The sequence below is a fragment of the Schistocerca nitens genome, chromosome 4, assembly GCF_023898315.1.
Source record: "Schistocerca nitens isolate TAMUIC-IGC-003100 chromosome 4, iqSchNite1.1, whole genome shotgun sequence".
In the NCBI taxonomy this organism is placed as follows: domain Eukaryota; kingdom Metazoa; phylum Arthropoda; class Insecta; order Orthoptera; family Acrididae; genus Schistocerca; species Schistocerca nitens.
In genome coordinates, this window is record NC_064617.1 from 906,794,981 (window position 1) to 906,814,579 (window position 19,599).

Here is a 19,599-nt window from a genome sequence, read left to right on the forward strand (position 1 = left end):
TGAGATAAAATAATGAGTCTGAGAGTGAAAATGACCATAATTCAGAGAGTGATTATATTTAACACAGATACTGAACAAGAGATAAGAGTCCGTGCAGGATACCTTGGCCGATGTGCAGTGACCAATTTTCTTCCAAAGCACTAGGCGAGTTCATTCGTTTGTCCGGAAGGGGAGGCCGCCATTGTTTGCCGGCTTTCGGCCGGTCGGCGACGACAGAATCGAGGCGCACACGGTTTGCAGTCTTTCTCAAACGGTTTTACAGAAGCTGTTGGGTAAAGAACACTCATTTTTTTGCATTACTTATACCTTTACATGTCAGCTTCGAAATGACGTACCCATCTTTGTTAACGGTAATTGTTATTGTGATATTTGCATGTAAGTAAGACACTGTCCTAAACTCGGAAAAGTTTACAATGAAAAATAGGGGGCGTTATGATTTTGCGTTTGTTATATATTACATAATATGTTGCTGCGTAATAAATTTAGTTAACGTATTGAATTTTTCTTTAGAAATGAGTGGAGGTCTCTGTTACTTATCTCGAGAAAACTGATCTGATGTAGCACTCTCATTTGTGATCACGCGCGCCAGTGATAAAGCCAGAATGAAATACCCAAAACTTTCTTCGTGTTTCATAAACCGTTTGAAGTATCGAAATGAGATTTTGATACATGATAGCATACAAAGAGGACAGTATTTTGACATGATTATTATCCAAAATTTCAGTGTCTACCATATTATTCCTCTAACGACAGAATGTTTGATGAAAAAATGTAATTTTGAAGGGCTATCGATAGCTGTGTGTTTTGGAATAACATAAGTGAAGACGTCACATTTATTTTTGTAGTGAGGATGTGCTTTTTAATAAGCTACTGACCTTACTTTTCTTCAGTTCCTCACTTTATGAACTTAATAAACCACTGTTTCAGAATTCTCTCACAGTGCTTCAGCACAACAGGTTAGTGAGGTGACATTTTATAAACTCCAGTGTGTTTTGGCTGAAGGATCAAATGTTAACATGGCAGTAAGACAAATGTATGATATATTTTAAATTCGCCACTTACGGCACTTATCTGAAAGTTACAAATTGTTAACAAGCCATGAGAAAATAAACCGCTGCTTTTGTTACATTTTCTGCAGAATTCTTTCAGATACTACCCAAAACAGAAGTGACAATATATCTTTTTGAATCCTCGCTATGCAAATGTGGGTGTGGGTGCAGTCTACTAAATGTTTACAAAAAAAGTGAGTGTATGTTTCAGATCTGAGTGGCACTTCCCCTCCAGCGCTCGGTATTTCCCCTACAGCGCCTGCCCGCAAGTTACCCCACCCCACCCCCCACTACTGCCATCCCCACCCGTGCCCTGCTGACTGCGCATCTACCGCCACACACTCTACGTAGTCGCGGTTCAGAGGACGTGGCTCCAATATCTCAACAAGCTTAAAGGGAAGGATACTGCGCATCTACCGCCACACACTCTACGTAGTCGCGGTTCAGAGGACGTGGCTCCAATATCTCAACAAGCTTAAAGGGAAGGATGGCACTCTATGGGAAAAATCTGCACCAGCAAGTAACACTGGCCCTCACTTACGGAATCCACTGTGAGGTCCATTATTGCAATCGAAGAGCCAATATGGAAGAAAGGTGGATTGTCTTCTGGGAGACGTTAAGAGTCGCCTCAGAAAAAGGACAGGAAAACCAAAAATACGTGCAAGACGTGCTGCAGGTTAATGTGTGAGGAACATTCATTTTCGGTTAGTGAAGAATGTGTCAGCAATGGTTTAGATATAAAAGACAAATTGTGCAGAATGCACTGTCATTTTGAGATTCAATTTCTGTCATTATGAGAAGTGACTGTTTGTTTACATCTTAGGAAATCAATAAATATATCTTTAAAACACAAATGTTGTGGTGTATATAAGTACATTCCTGAAATTGTTACTGAAAATATTTTTTTCCTAATTGGGGTAAATAAAACACTCCACGCGTGTGATAACGTCATAAAAATGCGCGCGCATGTACACAGGTTAAATGCGCCGGTAATTGGTGGGTTAGTTTCATAGTATGTGCTTCAACGTATTTAATAGAATAAGACGTGAAACGGAAAACAAAGCTCAAATAATCACACCATTTCATCTGATTTTAATTTCCTGTCAGGAAACGCCTTAATCAAAAGTTCTGCATCGTATTCCGAAAGATGTGCAGCTGATTCTGGTGCCAAATGTAGCAGAGATATAGATGCAGCTAAGCAAGTTAACGAAATAGCTGCTTTCCAGTTGCAGGTGAAAGAACTGAGGAGAAAATTAACACGGCTTCTCGTTTAGACATTTTTTAAATTTATTTCATGGTACAGGTTAAAAGATGCTTAGCTAAAGTGTCCAGACGTCCCGATTTGGGAGGAACAGTTCCGATTTTTGGAGTTCAGTCTCCTTGTCCCACTTGGGTTCTGCTGGGGCTCGTAAATGTTCTGGTTTTTTAGAAATAAAAATTCTCGGACGTTTGAGGTTCCAACACATAAAATTTTATATTTCTAGCAAGTATCTGTAATGCATTTCAATACCGTATCCCTAATCAAACATACCACGACACGCTGTATTATCAAATGCGTTCACACAACAAACTTGGTAACTCGATCAAGTTTGAGATCATCAGTAATATTTGGGCTGCAATCGGTGTTACTGAACCGGATTTCCTGAGCGGTAACCCTAACGCTTTCACGTGTATTTTCCTGACTTTTCATGCGACAGTATTGAACGTAGAAGGACAGCATGTTAATTAAAGTTTTAGAGGTTAAAGAAGCATATTATTTAAGAATGAATATGACAGAAAAACCAGATTCGTGCCACACGTTAAAAAAAGTGCTTACAGCTAACTTGAATCTGAAGGGGATATAAACGTTATTGAGATCACTGAAACCGCGTATGAATTTTATGATAGTGGCACAGTACACTGAAGAATGGACTGACCATTTAATGCGTTTTCAGACTATGAATGGGTCATTTGCACTGTGTACCTACATGGGATGAGATACAAAACCTGCTATTAGTCTCTTAAAATGTGTCATCAAATTGCAAAATTAATGCTAATGACTCATGCGTGTTATTTTGCATCAGTTAGTTACACCTCAACAAAAGGGGAAACTGAGCAGCATTTTCTTTGATGCATAAGATACGGACATCAAAATTCTACATTACAACGACTGCACTCTTATCCGTGTTCCCTTCGGACATGCCTAATACACACTCCACGGCTGGTGCTGCCACCTGTCGCCTGTGACGGATTATTGCACACTGACTTGGGACACATTAATGTGACTGCACTGTGTCATAATGATACTGGTCTTTAACTTTTAATCAGAAAGTAATATTACCATGGAGGGCATCCAAATTTGTGCGGACTTCTAACTACAATTACGAATACAAATAGGTAGATAGACATTTTGCCTTTTTTATTCACGAATGGATCAGGAAAGTTGCTGTAGTAGATGTCACTAGGATGACTGATCGATCATCCGAAGAAATTTCAGGTTTTTTTCCCTACAATTGAACACATCTGGAATCTGTACCGTCACGTTGCAAGGTCCATCTTGTCAAAGAGCTTACGCCACAGAAAGCACTCCGCCACTTCAAATGCTTTCCTACACATATCTAGATAATCACAGTACATCTTTCACAGCTTCTTTTCAATACGCATTTCTCTCGGGGCATTCTCCATGTGTGTGTATATAACAATTGATTTCGTTAAATATTGGCGTAGACATAATTCAGAAGGTGAATAAGATGGATGTTGCAAAAATTTCTACTTCAGAATCCATCAGTTTGCCCATTCTGTACGAAACACGTTTTCTCGTTTTAAATCCGCATCTCGCAAGTTTTTAACAACTGCAATGTAACTGAAATCGAGACTGGCTTTTCCATCCAATAAAACACTCGCCGTGACCTTTCCAGCAGATAAAATAGGCTTTGCGTCTTTCTGCCATTCATCGCTTTGATTGCTGTTTCAATTTCGGGGGGTAGACAAACGTCTCTTGCACAATACCAAATTGGAACACAAAACTACCTGGATTCTTAGGGCGCCTATTTTTAGGGAGCCTATTCAAATATTCTTTCATCTGTTTTCGCATTTGCTTTTGGTCAACACAACCAATACGGATTCCACTTTGCACAAAACTTTTCCACAACTGACCCTTCGTGTCCTTTCTTTTGATATGTCTGTGCCAATGACGCCAACTACTTCATACACCTGCAATAGCTGACCTAATGCCATCAAGGATTACCCTGTCCCTGATTTGTGGTGCACTCAAGTATTTTACTCCGGCCATCTTTTCTTTGGCCATCTTTTGTCTGGCCTTCCTTGTTTTGGCTTATTCTTCAGCAGTGAGTTTGTGTTCTTATTTCTCGCATTATTCTTACATAGGCTTTCCATTTATTCGTACGTTTCTCCATTTCTTCTTTCAAATTAAATATTTTAAATGCTTTCCTGATATCTTCATTTGTATTCCTATCAAGTATAATCTAGCCAGCTACTGCTCTCAGAAATCTCATTTCTGCCCTCTCTATCCTTCTGATATGTCGTTTAGTTAAGTATCGAATATTCACATCAATACAATTACTCTGGTACCGCCATTACCTTGAGCGGTGTATGTCTTCTGCTAGTTTTAAAATGCCGTTTGCTGCTGCTACAGAAAACGTAGTTTCTATAGCTTCGTACTCCCTATCTTGTAGTATCGTCCTACATCGCGTCGTTTAGTTTTGCTCCTTATGTCATCAAATAGGTGGAATACACAAACAAATTATTTGATGCGTAAGTAGTATCCACCAAAGTTAAAAGAAAACAATCCGAAGACTGGTTTAAATCAGTACTCCACGCTACTCTATCCTGTGCAAGGCTATCCTCACCAAATAACTATTGCAGCCGACATACATCTGAAACTCAATACTGTACTCATATCATGGCCTTCCTCTGCAATTTTTACCCTTCACACTGCCCTCCAGCACTAAACTGATGTTTCATTGATGTCGAAGACTGTGCTCCATCGACCAGTCTCTGATATTAGTCAAGATGTGCCACAAATTTACCAGGTGATCAAAAAGTCAGTAAAAATTTGAAAACTTAATAAACCACGGAATAATGTAGATAGAGAGGTAAAAATTGACACACATGCTTGGAATGACAAAAAAAAAAGTATTGCTAGACGCGTGAAAGATCTCTTGCGCGCGTCGTGTGCTCAGCCGCCACTTTCGTCATGCTTGGCCTCCCAGGTCCCCAGACCTCAGTCCGTGCGATTATTGGCTTTGGGGTAACCTGAAGTCGCAAGTGTACCGTGATCGACCGACATCTCTAGGGATGCTGAAAGACAACATCCGACGTGAATGCCTCACCATAACTCCGGACATGTTTTACAGTGCTGTTCACAACATTATTCCTCGACTACAGCTATTGTTGAGGAATGATGGTGGACATATTGAGCATTTCCTGTAAAGAACATCATCTTTGCTTTGTCTTATTTTGTTATGCTAATTATTGCTATTCTGATCAGATGAAGCGCCATCTGTCGGACATTTTTTGAACGTTTGTATTTTTTTGGTTCTAATAAAACCCCATGTCATTCCAAGTATGTGTGTCAATTTGTACCTCTCTATCTACATTATTCCGCGATTTATTCAGTTTTCAAATTTATACTGACTTTTTGATCACCCGGTATTTTGTCCCCAATTCTTTTCAGTACCTCCTCATTAGTTACATCACCTATCCATCTTATCACCAGATTTTTTCTGTAGCACCACTTTTCTAAGGGTTCTATTCCCTTTTTGCCTGAACTGCTTACCGTCCACGTTTCATTTCCTAACACTGTTACATTCAAGACAAATAAGTTTTATTTAAACGCCACTTGATTGTTCAATATGAGCACCCGAGAGGTGGACGAGATGCTGTACAGCGCCAGCTTTGCACCTGGTGGACAAACTTGGAACTAATATATATATATATATATATATATATATATATATATATATATATATATATATATATTTTTTCCCAGTGTAAATAGCGCTCAGATGTATCTACCAAGTTTGGCTTACAAACGATAGTTGCAGCCCGACGTCCGTGTATAGCTGAACTTTAATTATAACCATCGGCCATGTTTCGTTTCCGCAGCCTGGGTGTATCTACCCGGTAGCTGTGCAGCGTCCCGTCGTGTGGTCGGTGACCCGCGGCGCAGGGTTGACGGCCGGGGATCGATAGCCAGCCCTCAGGGCCGCTGCAGCGGAGGCGGCGGCACAAGCGGCTCAGCTGCCGCCCGCCGGCCCGGGCACACATTCTGTTCTCCCACACTGTGGGTCTGTGCAAGGAGTAGAAGCTGCCCTACAAGACGCTGCTAAATCTGCGATAAAGAATAACTCAGTTTCTATGTAGTGTAGATGTTAAAAAGGTCGCGTATCGGAACTATCACCGTTCAGAGACGTCGTGTTTCATTCTCTGGCCACAGAAGGGCACACATTTTCGGACACTGCAAGACCCAAAACATAGTATAATACACTGTAGCTCTACAAAGTATTAAGCAGTTGTGCATGTAGTAGGTGCAGCAAGTGGGCTATAAACCACTGAAGCAATCTGAAGCACTGCGAGGGGTGTCTAGAAGCTAGGCTCTGATCGGTCGCTAAATGGAAACCACAGTGAAAATCCGATGAAGTTTTGCACAGAAGTGTTGGGCAGTGTCTCCAATATGACCGTCGATCGCATCACGTTGCACTTTGTAGTACTGAACGCTCCGTGAGCACGTAAAGACGCCTAGAAAATAGTGTGTCTCACCAAGTATGAGTACCTGGTGACAGATTTCGCCTGATTCCATGCAACTCCACATAACGTAACTGTCATGCATTCCCTCCTTCATGACTATACTCTTGACCACACACAGCAGGAGGAATGAAGACACTCCTGTAGTGTTTTCGATGGGAAGTGTTTGACCACCCTCTGATTTTCATCTCTGTTCACATGAACCGCTAACTATGAAGACAAAATTATGTCATAGAAAACGAGCTGCAGACCAGCGTAGAGTGTTCGCGGAAAACACAGGTGGCTGCCTTCTTTGAAGAGGGTATTGGAGAATTGGTACAAAGCTCCTACAAATGTCTAAGTATTTCATTCTGGTTTCCACCTCGCGACCGATCGGTAACTTATTTCCTGGAGGGCCTTTATACACTACTGGCCATTGAAGTTGCTACACCAAGAAGAAATGCAGATGATAAACGGGTATTCATTGGACAAATATATTATACTAGAACTGACATGTCATTACATTTTCACGCAATTTGGGTGCAGAGATCCTGAGAAATCAGTACCCAGAACTACCACCACTGGCCGTAATAACAGCCTTGATACGCCTGGGCATTGAGTCAAACAGAGCTTGGATGGCGTGTACAGGTACAGTTGGGACTTAACTTCTGAGGTGATCAGTCCCTTAGAACTTAGAACTACTTAAACCTAACTAAGGACATCACACACATCTATGCCCGAGGCAGGGTTCGAACCTGCGACCACAGTGGTCGCGCAGTTCCAGAGTGTAGCGTCTAGAACCGCCCGGCTACCCCAGCCGACTCGAATGAGGGTAGAGCCATGGGTCGTAACACAACTGAAATGTAAAGTCCACTGTTCAAAGTGCCGTCAATGCGAACAAGAGGTGACCGAGACGTGTAACCAATGGCACCCCATACCATCACGCCGGGTGATACGCCAGTATGGCGATGACGAATACATGCTTCCAATGTGCGTTCACCGCGATATCGCCAAACACGGACATCACGATGCTGTAAACAGAACCTGGATTCAACCGTAAAAATGACGTTTTGCCATTCGTGCACCCAGGTTCGTCGTTGAGTACGCCATCGCAGGCGCTCCTGTCTGTGATGCAGCGTCAAGAGTAACCGCAGCCATGGTCTCCGAGCTGATAGTCCATGCTGCTGCAAACGTCGTCGAACTGTTCGTGCAGATGGTTGTTGTCTTGCAATCGTCCCCATCTGTTCGACTCAGGGATCGAGACGTGGCTGCACGATCCGTTACAGCCATACGGATAAGATGCCTGTCATCTCGGCTGCTAGTGATACGAGGCCGTTGGGATCCAGCACGGCGTTCCGTATTACCCTCCTGAACCCACCGATGCGTATTTTGCTAACAGTCATTGGATCTAGACCAACGCGAGCAGCAATGTCGCGATACGATAAACCGCAATCGCGATAGTCTACAATCCGAGCTTTATCAAAGTCGGAAATGTGATGGTATGCATTTCTCCTCCTTACACGAGGCATCACAACAACGTTTCACCAGGCAACGCTGGTCAACTGCTGTTTGTGTATGAGAAATCGGCTGGAAACTTTCCTCATGTCAGCACGTTGTAGGTGTCGCCACCGGCGCCAACCTTGTGTGAATGCTCTGAAAAGCTAATCATTTGCATATCACAGCATCGTCTTCCTGTCTGTTAAATTTCGCGTCTGTAGCACGTCATCTTCGTGGTGTAGCAATTTTAATGGCCAGTAGTGTATGTTTCAGATGTTGCCTACGCTACTGCTTTATGTGGCTGTAGGATGGATACTAATCTGAATTTTTCTCTTCGCCACAATTCACTAATGTCAGCCAGACGGAAGTAGTGGATACATCGTAACAATCAGTAGGCATGCTGCCTTGGGGGTCGGGGGGGGGGGGGGGGGGGGGGGTCGGGGGCACTGGTTCACTTGTAAACAATTTTTTTACTATCATTATGCAGGGTATCTCTCCTAAGCGTCGTCATGCACATTTTTTCTGGTGTTCCGGCAAATATTTGCAATTCTGTATTTGCAGTACGCAGCTGGAGTAAGCCCAAAGAAATACTGCTCATTACATGTTTCATGCGACGCCCAGGATCAAGGTAAAGTGTCGATTTGTTTCTTGTTTTCAAAGCGGAATTTTACGGGTCAGTTCGATACAGCGGGCCAAAATTAGTAGCCCGCATCTCGTGGTCGTGCGGTAGCGTTCTCGCTTCCCACGCCCGGGTTCCCGGGTTCGATTCCCGACGGGGTCAGGGATTTTCTCTGCCTCGTGATGGCTGGGTGTTGTGTGCTGTCCTTAGGTTAGTTAGGTTTAAGTAGTTCTAAGTTCTAGGGGACTGATGACCTCAGAAGTTAAGTCCCATAGTGCTCAGAGCCATTTGAACCCATTTTTTTTTTTTTTTTTGAGAATGGCTTGGATCGCCGTGTGAGGAAAAGCTTGGGGTTTTACGCTGTTGATGCTACATATCGAAGTGACTGGGCATCTAAAAAGTTTCCACAAAGAGAAAAGCAAAAAGCAGACACAAAACGCAACGGAAGCTCAAGTGATCTATAAAGAGCCTTACGGCTACAGAAATGTTCGGCGTAGAGCGTATGAGATTGGAAACTGCTTAGCACCTCACCTAGAGATAGATAAACCTATGGTATTGCAGGTCGACCCTTTGACTCTGCATCGGTGGTTCTCCAGAACTTTCCGCCACACAAAAGTAACAAGTAGATATAAATACGATTAGTTGCTGTATTGTTATTACCAGAAAGAGACTTTCATTTGTGCTACGTTGCGTCTCAGTGTGTCTGGAAAAGCTGTGTATCATAATCAGACATTTTCATTTCATTTATCGAGTTCATTATCGAGCACGTAGAGTTCAAGGGGAACTAAAGAACGACAGGGATACACACGGAGAATTGTATACATTATTTCGCTCTATGAATTAATACGTATTAAACCACAACCTCTGTTCACCTACTAGTTCTTTAGTTTCACCAGGAGAAGTTTTGCTGTCCGGCAACTTTCAATGAAGTAAATTGCAGACAGCGCTGCACCTGGCGCTATTGCTTCACATATTCCAGAGAGTAAGTCTGTGCAAGTTGTGCCTGCCTTAACCTGCCTTCCAGACAACTGCCCAACTCAAAATCTGTTGGTAATTTCCTACCACTGTCTGTGCAACAGAACCCCCCCAAAATGCTGAAACGTTTCAAAACAACAATTTTGCTTCGCTAGTTCGTATAATTCTTTGTATTGTCTTCAAAGATCATACGGGTTGCAACAGCGTCCTCAAGTCATCTGCACGTTAACTTACCTGAAACCGTGCAGTCTTAGCGTTCGGAAAACTCTTGGCGGAATTTCATCTTTTGTGCCACTATGCTTACGTCAACGAATATACATTTACAGGTGTATTCAACAGAAATCATCGAAAGCCTTTACAAAAATACTATGCAACAGCAAGCAAATTATATATACAGTTCGCAGAAAAAGCCGAAAAAAGTCATACGAAAAGCATGCGTTCCACATAACATAAGAAGCACATTTTTGTCAGCCAGCCTCAAAAGTCACAATTAAAAAGCAAAGCAGCGGAGACCTCATCTCGGGATACTTCCCGATGCTCAGTCCATACGCCGGTGTTGATTCAGCAAGGAAAGAGACGGTTCTGTGGGGCGAATAATTCTGATCGTTTACGAATCTTTTTATTCCGGAGCTCCATCTTCACTAGTGTCTCCGATTCCGTTGTCTTCTGACACAGGATTGTAAAAGTCAGGCCCGCTAAATTAAAGGATTAAATAGAACTGTTACTGTAAAAAAGTATGTTCAATTATTACTTTATAAGTGAAACTAAGTAATTCTTACAGAAGTCTGCAGACTTTCGAGCAGCGTAGAAAGAGGAATCCGATGCGGTCTAACGACTCAGAAGTTCTACCAACTTAGCAGTTTTGTTAGGTTGCAACAACGTACCTTTGTGGAGCACAATCACGGGGGCAGCAACAATCTCTAAGAAAATAATAGGCGTCCCAAAGTAGATTTAGAAATTAGTCCTTTAATTTAGTAACTGCAGAAACGTATGTATATGGTCAGTTGATAGGAAATAAATGAAAAATAAACCACATATTCCCTTTTTCTGTCACCCAAACATAAATAATATTAATTTATTTTGGCCTTATATACTAAAGTTATGAATATTTAAATGATTCCATAACGAAATTTTCACTCTACAGCGGAGCGTGCGCTGATATGATACTTGCTGGGAGGTTAAAACTGTGTGGTGGACCGAGACCCTAACTCGGGACCTTTGCCTTTCGCGGGCAAAGGTCCCGACTTCGAGTCTCGGTCCAGCACAGGAAGTTTCATTTAAATGACTGTATCTACCGTAAACGAAACACCAGCTACTCTAGTTGGTACTTACATTATGTCCTCATTGCTTTTATTTTGCACAAAACAGTTAACGATTGCAGCAGTTGTCAAGAAAAAGTTTTATCGTTAGGTTTAGTATGTAAATCAACCATATTCGGTGATGAGTTACCGTTGCTTTGCAGTTCCACTTTCGTGTGTACCAGTGGGCTAAAATTATTCTGTAATCAGTGGTTCCTACACAGCATTGTTTCTTCAGTGGACGAAAAAAATAAAACATTTCTTTCTATATTGGCATCAACTGTTGGAGATCGTTTATCGTATAGAGTATGGATCAGAAGCTAAAAGTTAGTTTTGGATGTCCAAACAGGTTGAGAATACATTTCTCTTCTTTAAGTGCTGCGAACGATCGTGTAAGACGTTTTCCATGTTTGAACTGCAACCAGATCGCCTTTCGCAGCATCCAACGAAGACGATAAGATTATATGTTGCAATATTGGGCATAAAAGTGCAAGCTGAACGCAACCGAACATACGTTAGTATGTGATGTCTGAAACACACTGTGTGCTCGTTCCTCACGTACGATGCTGCCTGGTGAGTTTACCTCCTGACCATTTTAACTCTGTGGGCGTTGCAAAATATTGTAGTACGTACTTTCGAGTGCAGTTTAGGTAGCTTTGATCGGTTATGTCTCGTGAACATCCGTGTTCTCAGCAGAGCAATCAGATTCTTTCGCGACGATTGACATGTTACTTCTAGTCTTTCCGCAGCTAACCAGAATTAAATGGGGGTCGCGATGTCGTGGTCCGTGAGTCGGGAAGCAGCGAGAGATGGTCCCCGCGCCAGTGCAAGCAGAACGCAAACGCCAGGAGCAGGCTGAGGAAGTGCTACGTACCCGGAACCACGTGGCCACCTGCGCCGCCGTCCCAGCAACAGACAAAACAAATGAACACGTTAGACAAACCACACCAAACAACACAACGCACACACCAGGGTGCCCGCCACCACTCCACACTAGCATCTCCGTTCAAAGGGGTCAGCTCTTTGACACGATAACCGATCCAAGACAGCGCCAAGACACACCGACGGCTTTAATGCGTTTCTTCAGCCTGCACAGGAAAAGCGCAGTCCCATTTCATTTAACCGTCAATCATGTAATGGCGTAGTCAAGCCTGTCTTGGTTCTGCACTTCTTTTCCCACCCCTAGGAACTGCACATCTCAGCTTTTGTGTCTGAACTGGTACTTCCTTCAGAAGGATGAATCATTTAGAATTAAACTTCTGTGGAAGACCTGGAGAACGAACGCCCAATCGGCTATGAGCAAGTGCGGCGCCTGTGAAGATCAAGCTAGAATGGTTAGAAAGACATCCTTTGTGAATAAGCCCAGATTCAAGACATGCTTTTCTGTACCTTTGAATATGTATAGGGTGCAAATAAGTGTGCCTCTGATGTAAGAGCGCCGAACCGAAAAGCTATAAGGAGTTGCTGATTTCTGGACACGAAAAAGAAAAGAAGAAGCTGTTCTCCATCTTTCTGTCTATAAAACGGTGTATTTTTCTTGTTACGCACTATATCTTGGTAGTTTTCCAACTTTTCTTACTTTCTTTTAATTACCTCGATTCTTTTAGCCTTCTGTGTCTTTCTTCCTCTTTTTCCCTTCGTGGGCTTTTCTGTCCTATACGTATCGTAATCCACAAAGTCTAATCAATATCGAAATAAATTCTGTATGTGGCCTCCAATTCGACGTCGAGTATAACCGCCGAGGCGCCGGTCTGTGCTACATGTCAGGTTCCCACGTGAAAATGCCTCATCATTTTTTTGCTTGTTAATATTTGACAGTTTGCGTATACCCATATTTCTTCCACGTCCCTTGCATAAAATAATGCAGAATTTATACATTTTATTTCAAACTTTAGAATCGAGAAGAGTGGATAGCTTGCTCCACAGCGTATTTCGTCGGAATATTTTTTAACTGCTGCTGGTTTTTTTCCCGCTACGCACAAGAGTAGTACTCAAAAAGTTCTCTCTCCAATCCGTTCTTATTACCTTTTAGGCAGTTAGCCTCTGTTAGGGCACTTCACAGGCACTCCATGTAATTTTTTTTGTCCTTGTAATTTTTCTTCAGTACTGGTGTTCTTAGACTGCATGCTTTATGTGCCAATTTTTATAGCTTTTAAATAATCCACTATAATTCTTCTCACCTTTTAGGCTATTAACTTCTGTTAGGACACTTCACAGACACTCCATGTAAATTTTTTTCTCCATGTAATTTTTTTTATTACTGGTGTTCTGTAGAATGCACGCTTTATGTGCCAATGTTTGTTTATAGCTTTTAAATAATGCACTATAAAATTCGAAGAATTTCTTGACTAGCTCATCGCCATGTTTCTTCTTGTGTCCGGTCTTCCTTTGCAAGTGAACGCATTAAAAGTGCTGTAAACTGTATTAGTTGTTTTACAACGACAGAACTAAAGCATTTTCATTAATTTTACAGTTCGACAACATTACACGTCACCGCTCTCTAACACGGTGCTCGCTTTACGCGTGTGGCGCCAGCAGATGGGAGTCGGCTTGCCAGTGTGGTTTGAGCGGCGGGCACCCTGCGGCTACTGAACTGCTACAACTGCTCAACTAACTGACTGTCCGCCGGCTGCACGAGGCGGCGCAACACAAACAAACGCAACACAACACAGCGCGCTCGCCAGCAACAGACAAACACAAAACACATCAGCGCTGCAAATCAAAAGTGGCGCAGAAGCGTGCCAGCTAAGCCGTCGGTTCCCGTAAAAACTGCTTCAATGCGAGGACCACTGAAAGCGCCCTCGCTTTAATGATGTGCTGGACGGTGCGTATTGTGAAGCAGTAATTCCCATTCCGATGGAAAAAAAAGCACTACAGAATGTGACAGCTAGTGTGTGTGTGTGTGTGTGTGTGTGTGTGTGTGTGTGTGTGTGTGTGTGTGAAGTAACGGATATCTGGAGATAACGTGATAAAGACATATTGAATTCTAATTGAATAGTGCATAACAATCGAATCCATGTGCTGTTTTAAGCTCAGAAACAAATATGGCACTTTCACTCAGTCGAAGTATCACTGCCGATGTGACGTAATCGTTAGAATTGTATCGAACTTGACTGTGGTTAATAACAACTACTATTTCAATTAAATGACATTAGCTTGGCAATTTATTTGTGACGTTAGCGAATCAGGAGTTTTTATTAATGAACCTGGCGGCCGGTGTGGCCGAGCGGTTCTAGGCGCTACAGTCTGGAACCGCGCGATCGCTAAGGTCGCAGGTTCGAATCCTGCCTCGGGCATGGATGTGTGTGATGTCCTTAGGTTAGTTAGGCTTAAGTAGTTCTAAGTTCTAGGGGACTCATAACCTCAGAAGTTAAGTCCCATAGTGCTCAGAGCCATTTGATTAATGAACCAACAAACGCTGTCGTCAAGCTGAAAGCTGGTTTGAATAATACCATGCTTTACTGGGCACCGTCCAATGGCAGTATCCTTGTCTTTTAAAAAAAAAATAATGGCTCCAAGCACTATGGGACTTAACATCTGAGGTCATCAGTCCCCTAGACTTAGAACTACTTAAACCTAACTAACCTAAGAACATCACACACATCCATGCCCGAGGTAGGATTCGAAACTGCGACCGTAGCAGCAGCGCGGTTCCAGACTTAAGCACCTAGAACCGCTCGGCCACAGCAGCCGGCTGACCGTGTCGTCCTCTGACCTTTTAACGAATTTTCATCAAGTTGTAGACAGACTTTTGAATTTCTGTAGCGATGCTGCTTGGCATTTTTCAAATACGCAAATTATTTCCAGAGACGAAAGAAGCGATATGTGACAAAAAGAAATCCCGGAATCCCAGGACTGACCAGGGATTGAACCTCGAACCTTCGGATTTGTAGTCAGACACGTAGCCAGCGAGCCATCTTTATTTATTAACACTCCTTCCGATGTGAGCGGCATGTGGTTTATTTATTTACCCCTTCAGGCATTTTCCACAATGACGCGACATGTAAGGGATGAGTGGCTCAAACTTAAATCATGTATTCGACCGCGCGTCTGACTTTTATGTAGCTCCAAACCACTACAGTTCATAAGCAAACTTTAAGGGGTAGTCAAATGTAAACGAGACAGATGGAAAAAGTAAGTAAACTGTTTATTACTTCAAAACTATTGCCATAACTGTTAATACGTTTATCCCACAGTGGGACAAGCCTTCATGGAAAAATGTTTGCGGGTGCCTACGGAACCATGATTGTACCCAGGCGTGCATTTCTTCCTCCGAAGCAAATCGACGGTCACAAACGTCTTTTTTCAGGGCTCCAAAAATATGGAAATCGCTTGGGGAGAGATCGGGCCCACATACTGCCAGAGCTGTTTGGATGGGGGAGCCGTTACACATCCCCCATACAGTCCCGATCTCTCCCTATCCGATTTCCATATATTTGGAGCCCTGAAGACAAAATGTTCATACCTGGCTGCAATCATCATTGCGTAGGTAACCGCTAACGTTTTTCCTTGAAGGCATTAACCGTCTTGTCTCACAATGGAATAAATGTATTAACCGTTATGTAGATTACTTTTGAAATAATGAACAATTTACGTACTTTTTTCCACCTGTATCGTTTTCATTTGACTGTCCCTTATAATTTCCATTGATATGTAAATAGGCACAGTAATAAAAAAATTCATTTCCCGGTACGGTATATAATCCAGAAGTTTCTACTCGAACTGGAAGTTTTGGTCACCACTGCCTCGCAACTTCTGTTACGTTACTTGCGCCGCACACGGGCCAGGCACTGAAGCGAGGATACGACGTTCGTGTTTCTCCAGCGCTACAATCTGCACCACGACTTAGTGCAGTCCAGTGCCATTCTTGAGCGACCCATCCATTGGACATTATTTCGCATTGATTGATGGTCCATCCAATTCAGTGCCGTTTATTCCTGTTCACAAGTCTTATGCAGCTGTTACAGCATGGCACATGTGTGTTTTTAAATGTAGACTGAAACCCAAATGGCACTTTGTAGGAAGTTTGCTCAACGGCCATCTACTTATCCACAATCAGTGAAGTGCGTTCAGTGTTTATTCGCGAGGGATGCTACATACATTTCATGCACACACGTGCATTATACTCGTGTATTTTGCAGAACTCCAAATATGTAGCATTCTGGTGCCAAACCACAAAGTTATCTTGTCGGTGTTCACGATGGAAAAGACTAAATCACGTTCTGGTAGTAATTCCAATCTGTCGGCAAACTGTACTGGACGGGCACGTTGCCATCAGCAATATCTGTGCTTTACTATTATTTATCACCAAATGTTATTTTAAGACAACACTAGTAACCATATGCTGCGTTATAGCACTGAAGCGAAAATAACCAACGTGCGAATCGCACTGAGGCGACAAACGTCATAGGATAGGTATGCACGTACTCAGATGGCGGTAGTATCGCATACGCAAGGTATAAACGGGCAGTGTATTGTCGGAGATGTCATTTGTACTCAGATGATTGACATGAAATGTTTTCGATGTGATTCTGGCCGCACGACGGGAGTTAAAAGACTTTGAACGCAGAATGGTTGTTGGAGCTGGACGCACGGGGCATTCCACATCCAAAATCGTTAAGGTATTCAATATTCTGAGATTCACAGTATCGAGAGTGTGCTGAGAATGCCAGATTTCAGACGCCTGTCACTATGGACAACACAGTGGCCGACGGCTTCGTTTAACGGCCGAGGGCAGCAGCGTTTGCGGTGAATTCTCAGAGCTAACAGACAAGACTAGCAACACTGCGTGAAATAACCGCAGAAGTCAATCTGGGGCGTACGACGAAAGCATCTGTTAGGACAGTGCGGCCAAATCTGGCGTTAAATGGCTATGGTAGAAGACGACCGACGCGAGTGCTTTCGTGACCGATCGGTTGGACCCTAGAGACTGGAAAACCGTGGCCTGGTCAGACGATGGTAGGGTACGAGTGTGGCGCAGACACCACCAAACCATGGAACCAAGCTGTCAAGAAGGCATTGTGCAAGCTGGTGATGGCTCCACGATGGTGTGGGTTGTGCTTACGTGGAGCGGACTGGCTCCTCTGGCCCAATTGCACCGATAATTGGTTGGAAATGGTATGTTCGGCTACTTGGAAGCCATTTTCAGCCATTCATGAACTTCATATTCCCTAACAGCTCCGTCACGTCATCGGGTCACAAATGTTTGCGATTGGTTTGAAGAATATTCTGGGCAATTCGGCCACCCAGATCGCCTGACACGAATCCTGTCGAGCATTTATGAGACATAATTGAGAAGACAGTTCGTTCACAAAATTTTGCACCAGCAACATTTTCGTGATTATGGATGGCTACAGAGACAGCATGGCTCAGTATCTGCGCAGGGGACTTCCAAATACTTGCTAAGTCCATGCCGCGTCGAGTTGCTGCACAACGCTGGAAAAAGGAGGTACGACAGGATATTTGGAGATATCCGATGACTTTTTTACCACCTCAGTGTATGTTCGCGTGAATAAATAAATATTTCAGTGCTGCTAACAGTGACTGCAACATGTCCTTCTAGTATATGTTCGATATGGGGCATAATGTACCAATAACACCTACTGGACAGAGAGTTCGTGTACTCAACAACAAACTTTTAACTGTGTCGAGTGTAATGTCGTAGTGTGTGTGTTGTGGAAGTGCGAGTTGTGTTGAATTCAGCACGGCTTGCGATAAGCATTGTGCAAAAAAAAGCATATCACAACAATACAAGTGAAGCTGGTGAGTTGTGACTTAATGTTACATCTGTTTGCCAAAGTTATTGAAATACATTCGTGATATTCACTGGTGGTGTTGCACAAGCCGTTTTTGGCAATGTACTAGCTTGCGTTGTTTTTTACTGTTACATTTAATCCTTCTAAGATAACTTATAGGTAATTTTTCAATGGAAGTGACGTAGAAGGAAATACATTACTTAATTTTTAGCAGCACCTGAAATGTTCCATAATGTTCAAGTAAAGTATTACTTGGCTCCGCTGATGGAAAGCTCCTCACAGCAGGTTCGCTTGTCAGCTACGGTATGCGGTAAGGAAATTTAAATGTGGTTCTTATCGATTTATTTATTTAGCTATACATTTAATGGGTGTACAAACCATACACTCGTGTGTGCATGATGGGCGGAAACGTCTACAACAAACAGTTCCTTTGTTATCTGTTGCCAGCGTTTACGCTGACGATCACAGAGTTGACAGGCCATTAAATCGTCGGAAAATATGGATTGCATCCCTTCGCCATCCACCACGTCTGTAAAACTCTGTTCTGCAGTATCCTCAAAATCCTGGGCAAAGTCTCCTTGATTTCGCCTCCCCCCAAAAATTCTTCGACATTTGGTTTTTGGAAATGCTCTTCCAAATGAATCCTTTATTGGTTCATTCAATTTCCCCCACTTCTCAAAGATATTAAACACCCACGCACATCTTATGCTGTAAATCCTGTAACTAGAAACCTCTTAACTTGTGAGTCTTGAAAATTTTCCGGCTTGAACCGTACTGCGCGACGTTTTCAACCATTTTACTGTTAAGTGTTTAGCGCAGGAGATTGCTAGTTCGCGTCGCTGACTTTATACCAAAAAAATGGCGCAGAGACGCATGTGCAATGCCAGCCGTTATGTGAGTGACCTCTGTCGAGTTTCGCGCCCTCTTCGAATACTGCTCCATCTATGGCGCGCAGGCGCATGCGTAATGTGATACTTCGTGCTCGCTCTCTGTCGGAATGCGGGCTTGCGGAGTTAAAATTCAGATGTCATATTAATAAAAGTAGTTGTTGCTAGACGTGTCAGTAGCCATGAAGTGTTTCCTTCCTGAGTATATCAAAGAAATCACTGGGTCCCACACCTTGTCCAGTTGAAAGCATTTTCCTCCACCTAATTTTTATTCAACAGCGAATATCTTGACGGTGTGGCCAAGGGTCCTCCTCTCTGGTAGCAAACTTTTTTATGGAAGACTTTAAGCAGAAGGCATTTGATTCGACAGAACTTAAAAATAAATTTTTTCTGCCGATATGTAGATGATACTTCTGTAGTTTGGCCCCACAGCGAAGAAGAACTATCACGCTGTCTGCAGCATCTGGATTCGACACGCGAAAATATAAAATTTACGATGGAAGTGGAGAAAGGCAGTTCTCTGCAGTTTCTAGATATCTTGGTCGGTCGGTAAGTGGATTCACCATTGGGGCATTTCGTTTACCGTAAGTCCACGCATACAGCTTGAATTTTCAAGCGACGAGCTGCCACCACTCATCACAAACTATGGGTCTCTTTTGAACATTGGTGTACCGGGCACATGTTGTGTGTGATGGAGACAGCCTTGCAAAGGAGAAGGAACACCTACAATCTGTGTTAAAATATGATGGGTATTCTCTACATCAAATCTGCATAGCTTTAAGGAGGACGAAACGT

General features: G+C 42.9%; 1 protein-coding gene across 1 annotated transcript in view; it reads right to left on the bottom strand.

Annotated features, from left to right (window-relative positions):
* LOC126252651 (SH3 and multiple ankyrin repeat domains protein 3) overlaps positions 1–19,599 on the bottom strand; it is a 141,476-nt gene that overhangs the window by 104,805 nt on the left and 17,072 nt on the right. Inside the window, exon 3 of the mRNA XM_049953554.1 lies at positions 12,037–12,054. Within this exon, the coding sequence (XP_049809511.1) occupies positions 12,037–12,054 (18 nt within the window). The remainder of the gene's footprint in view (positions 1–12,036; positions 12,055–19,599) is intronic.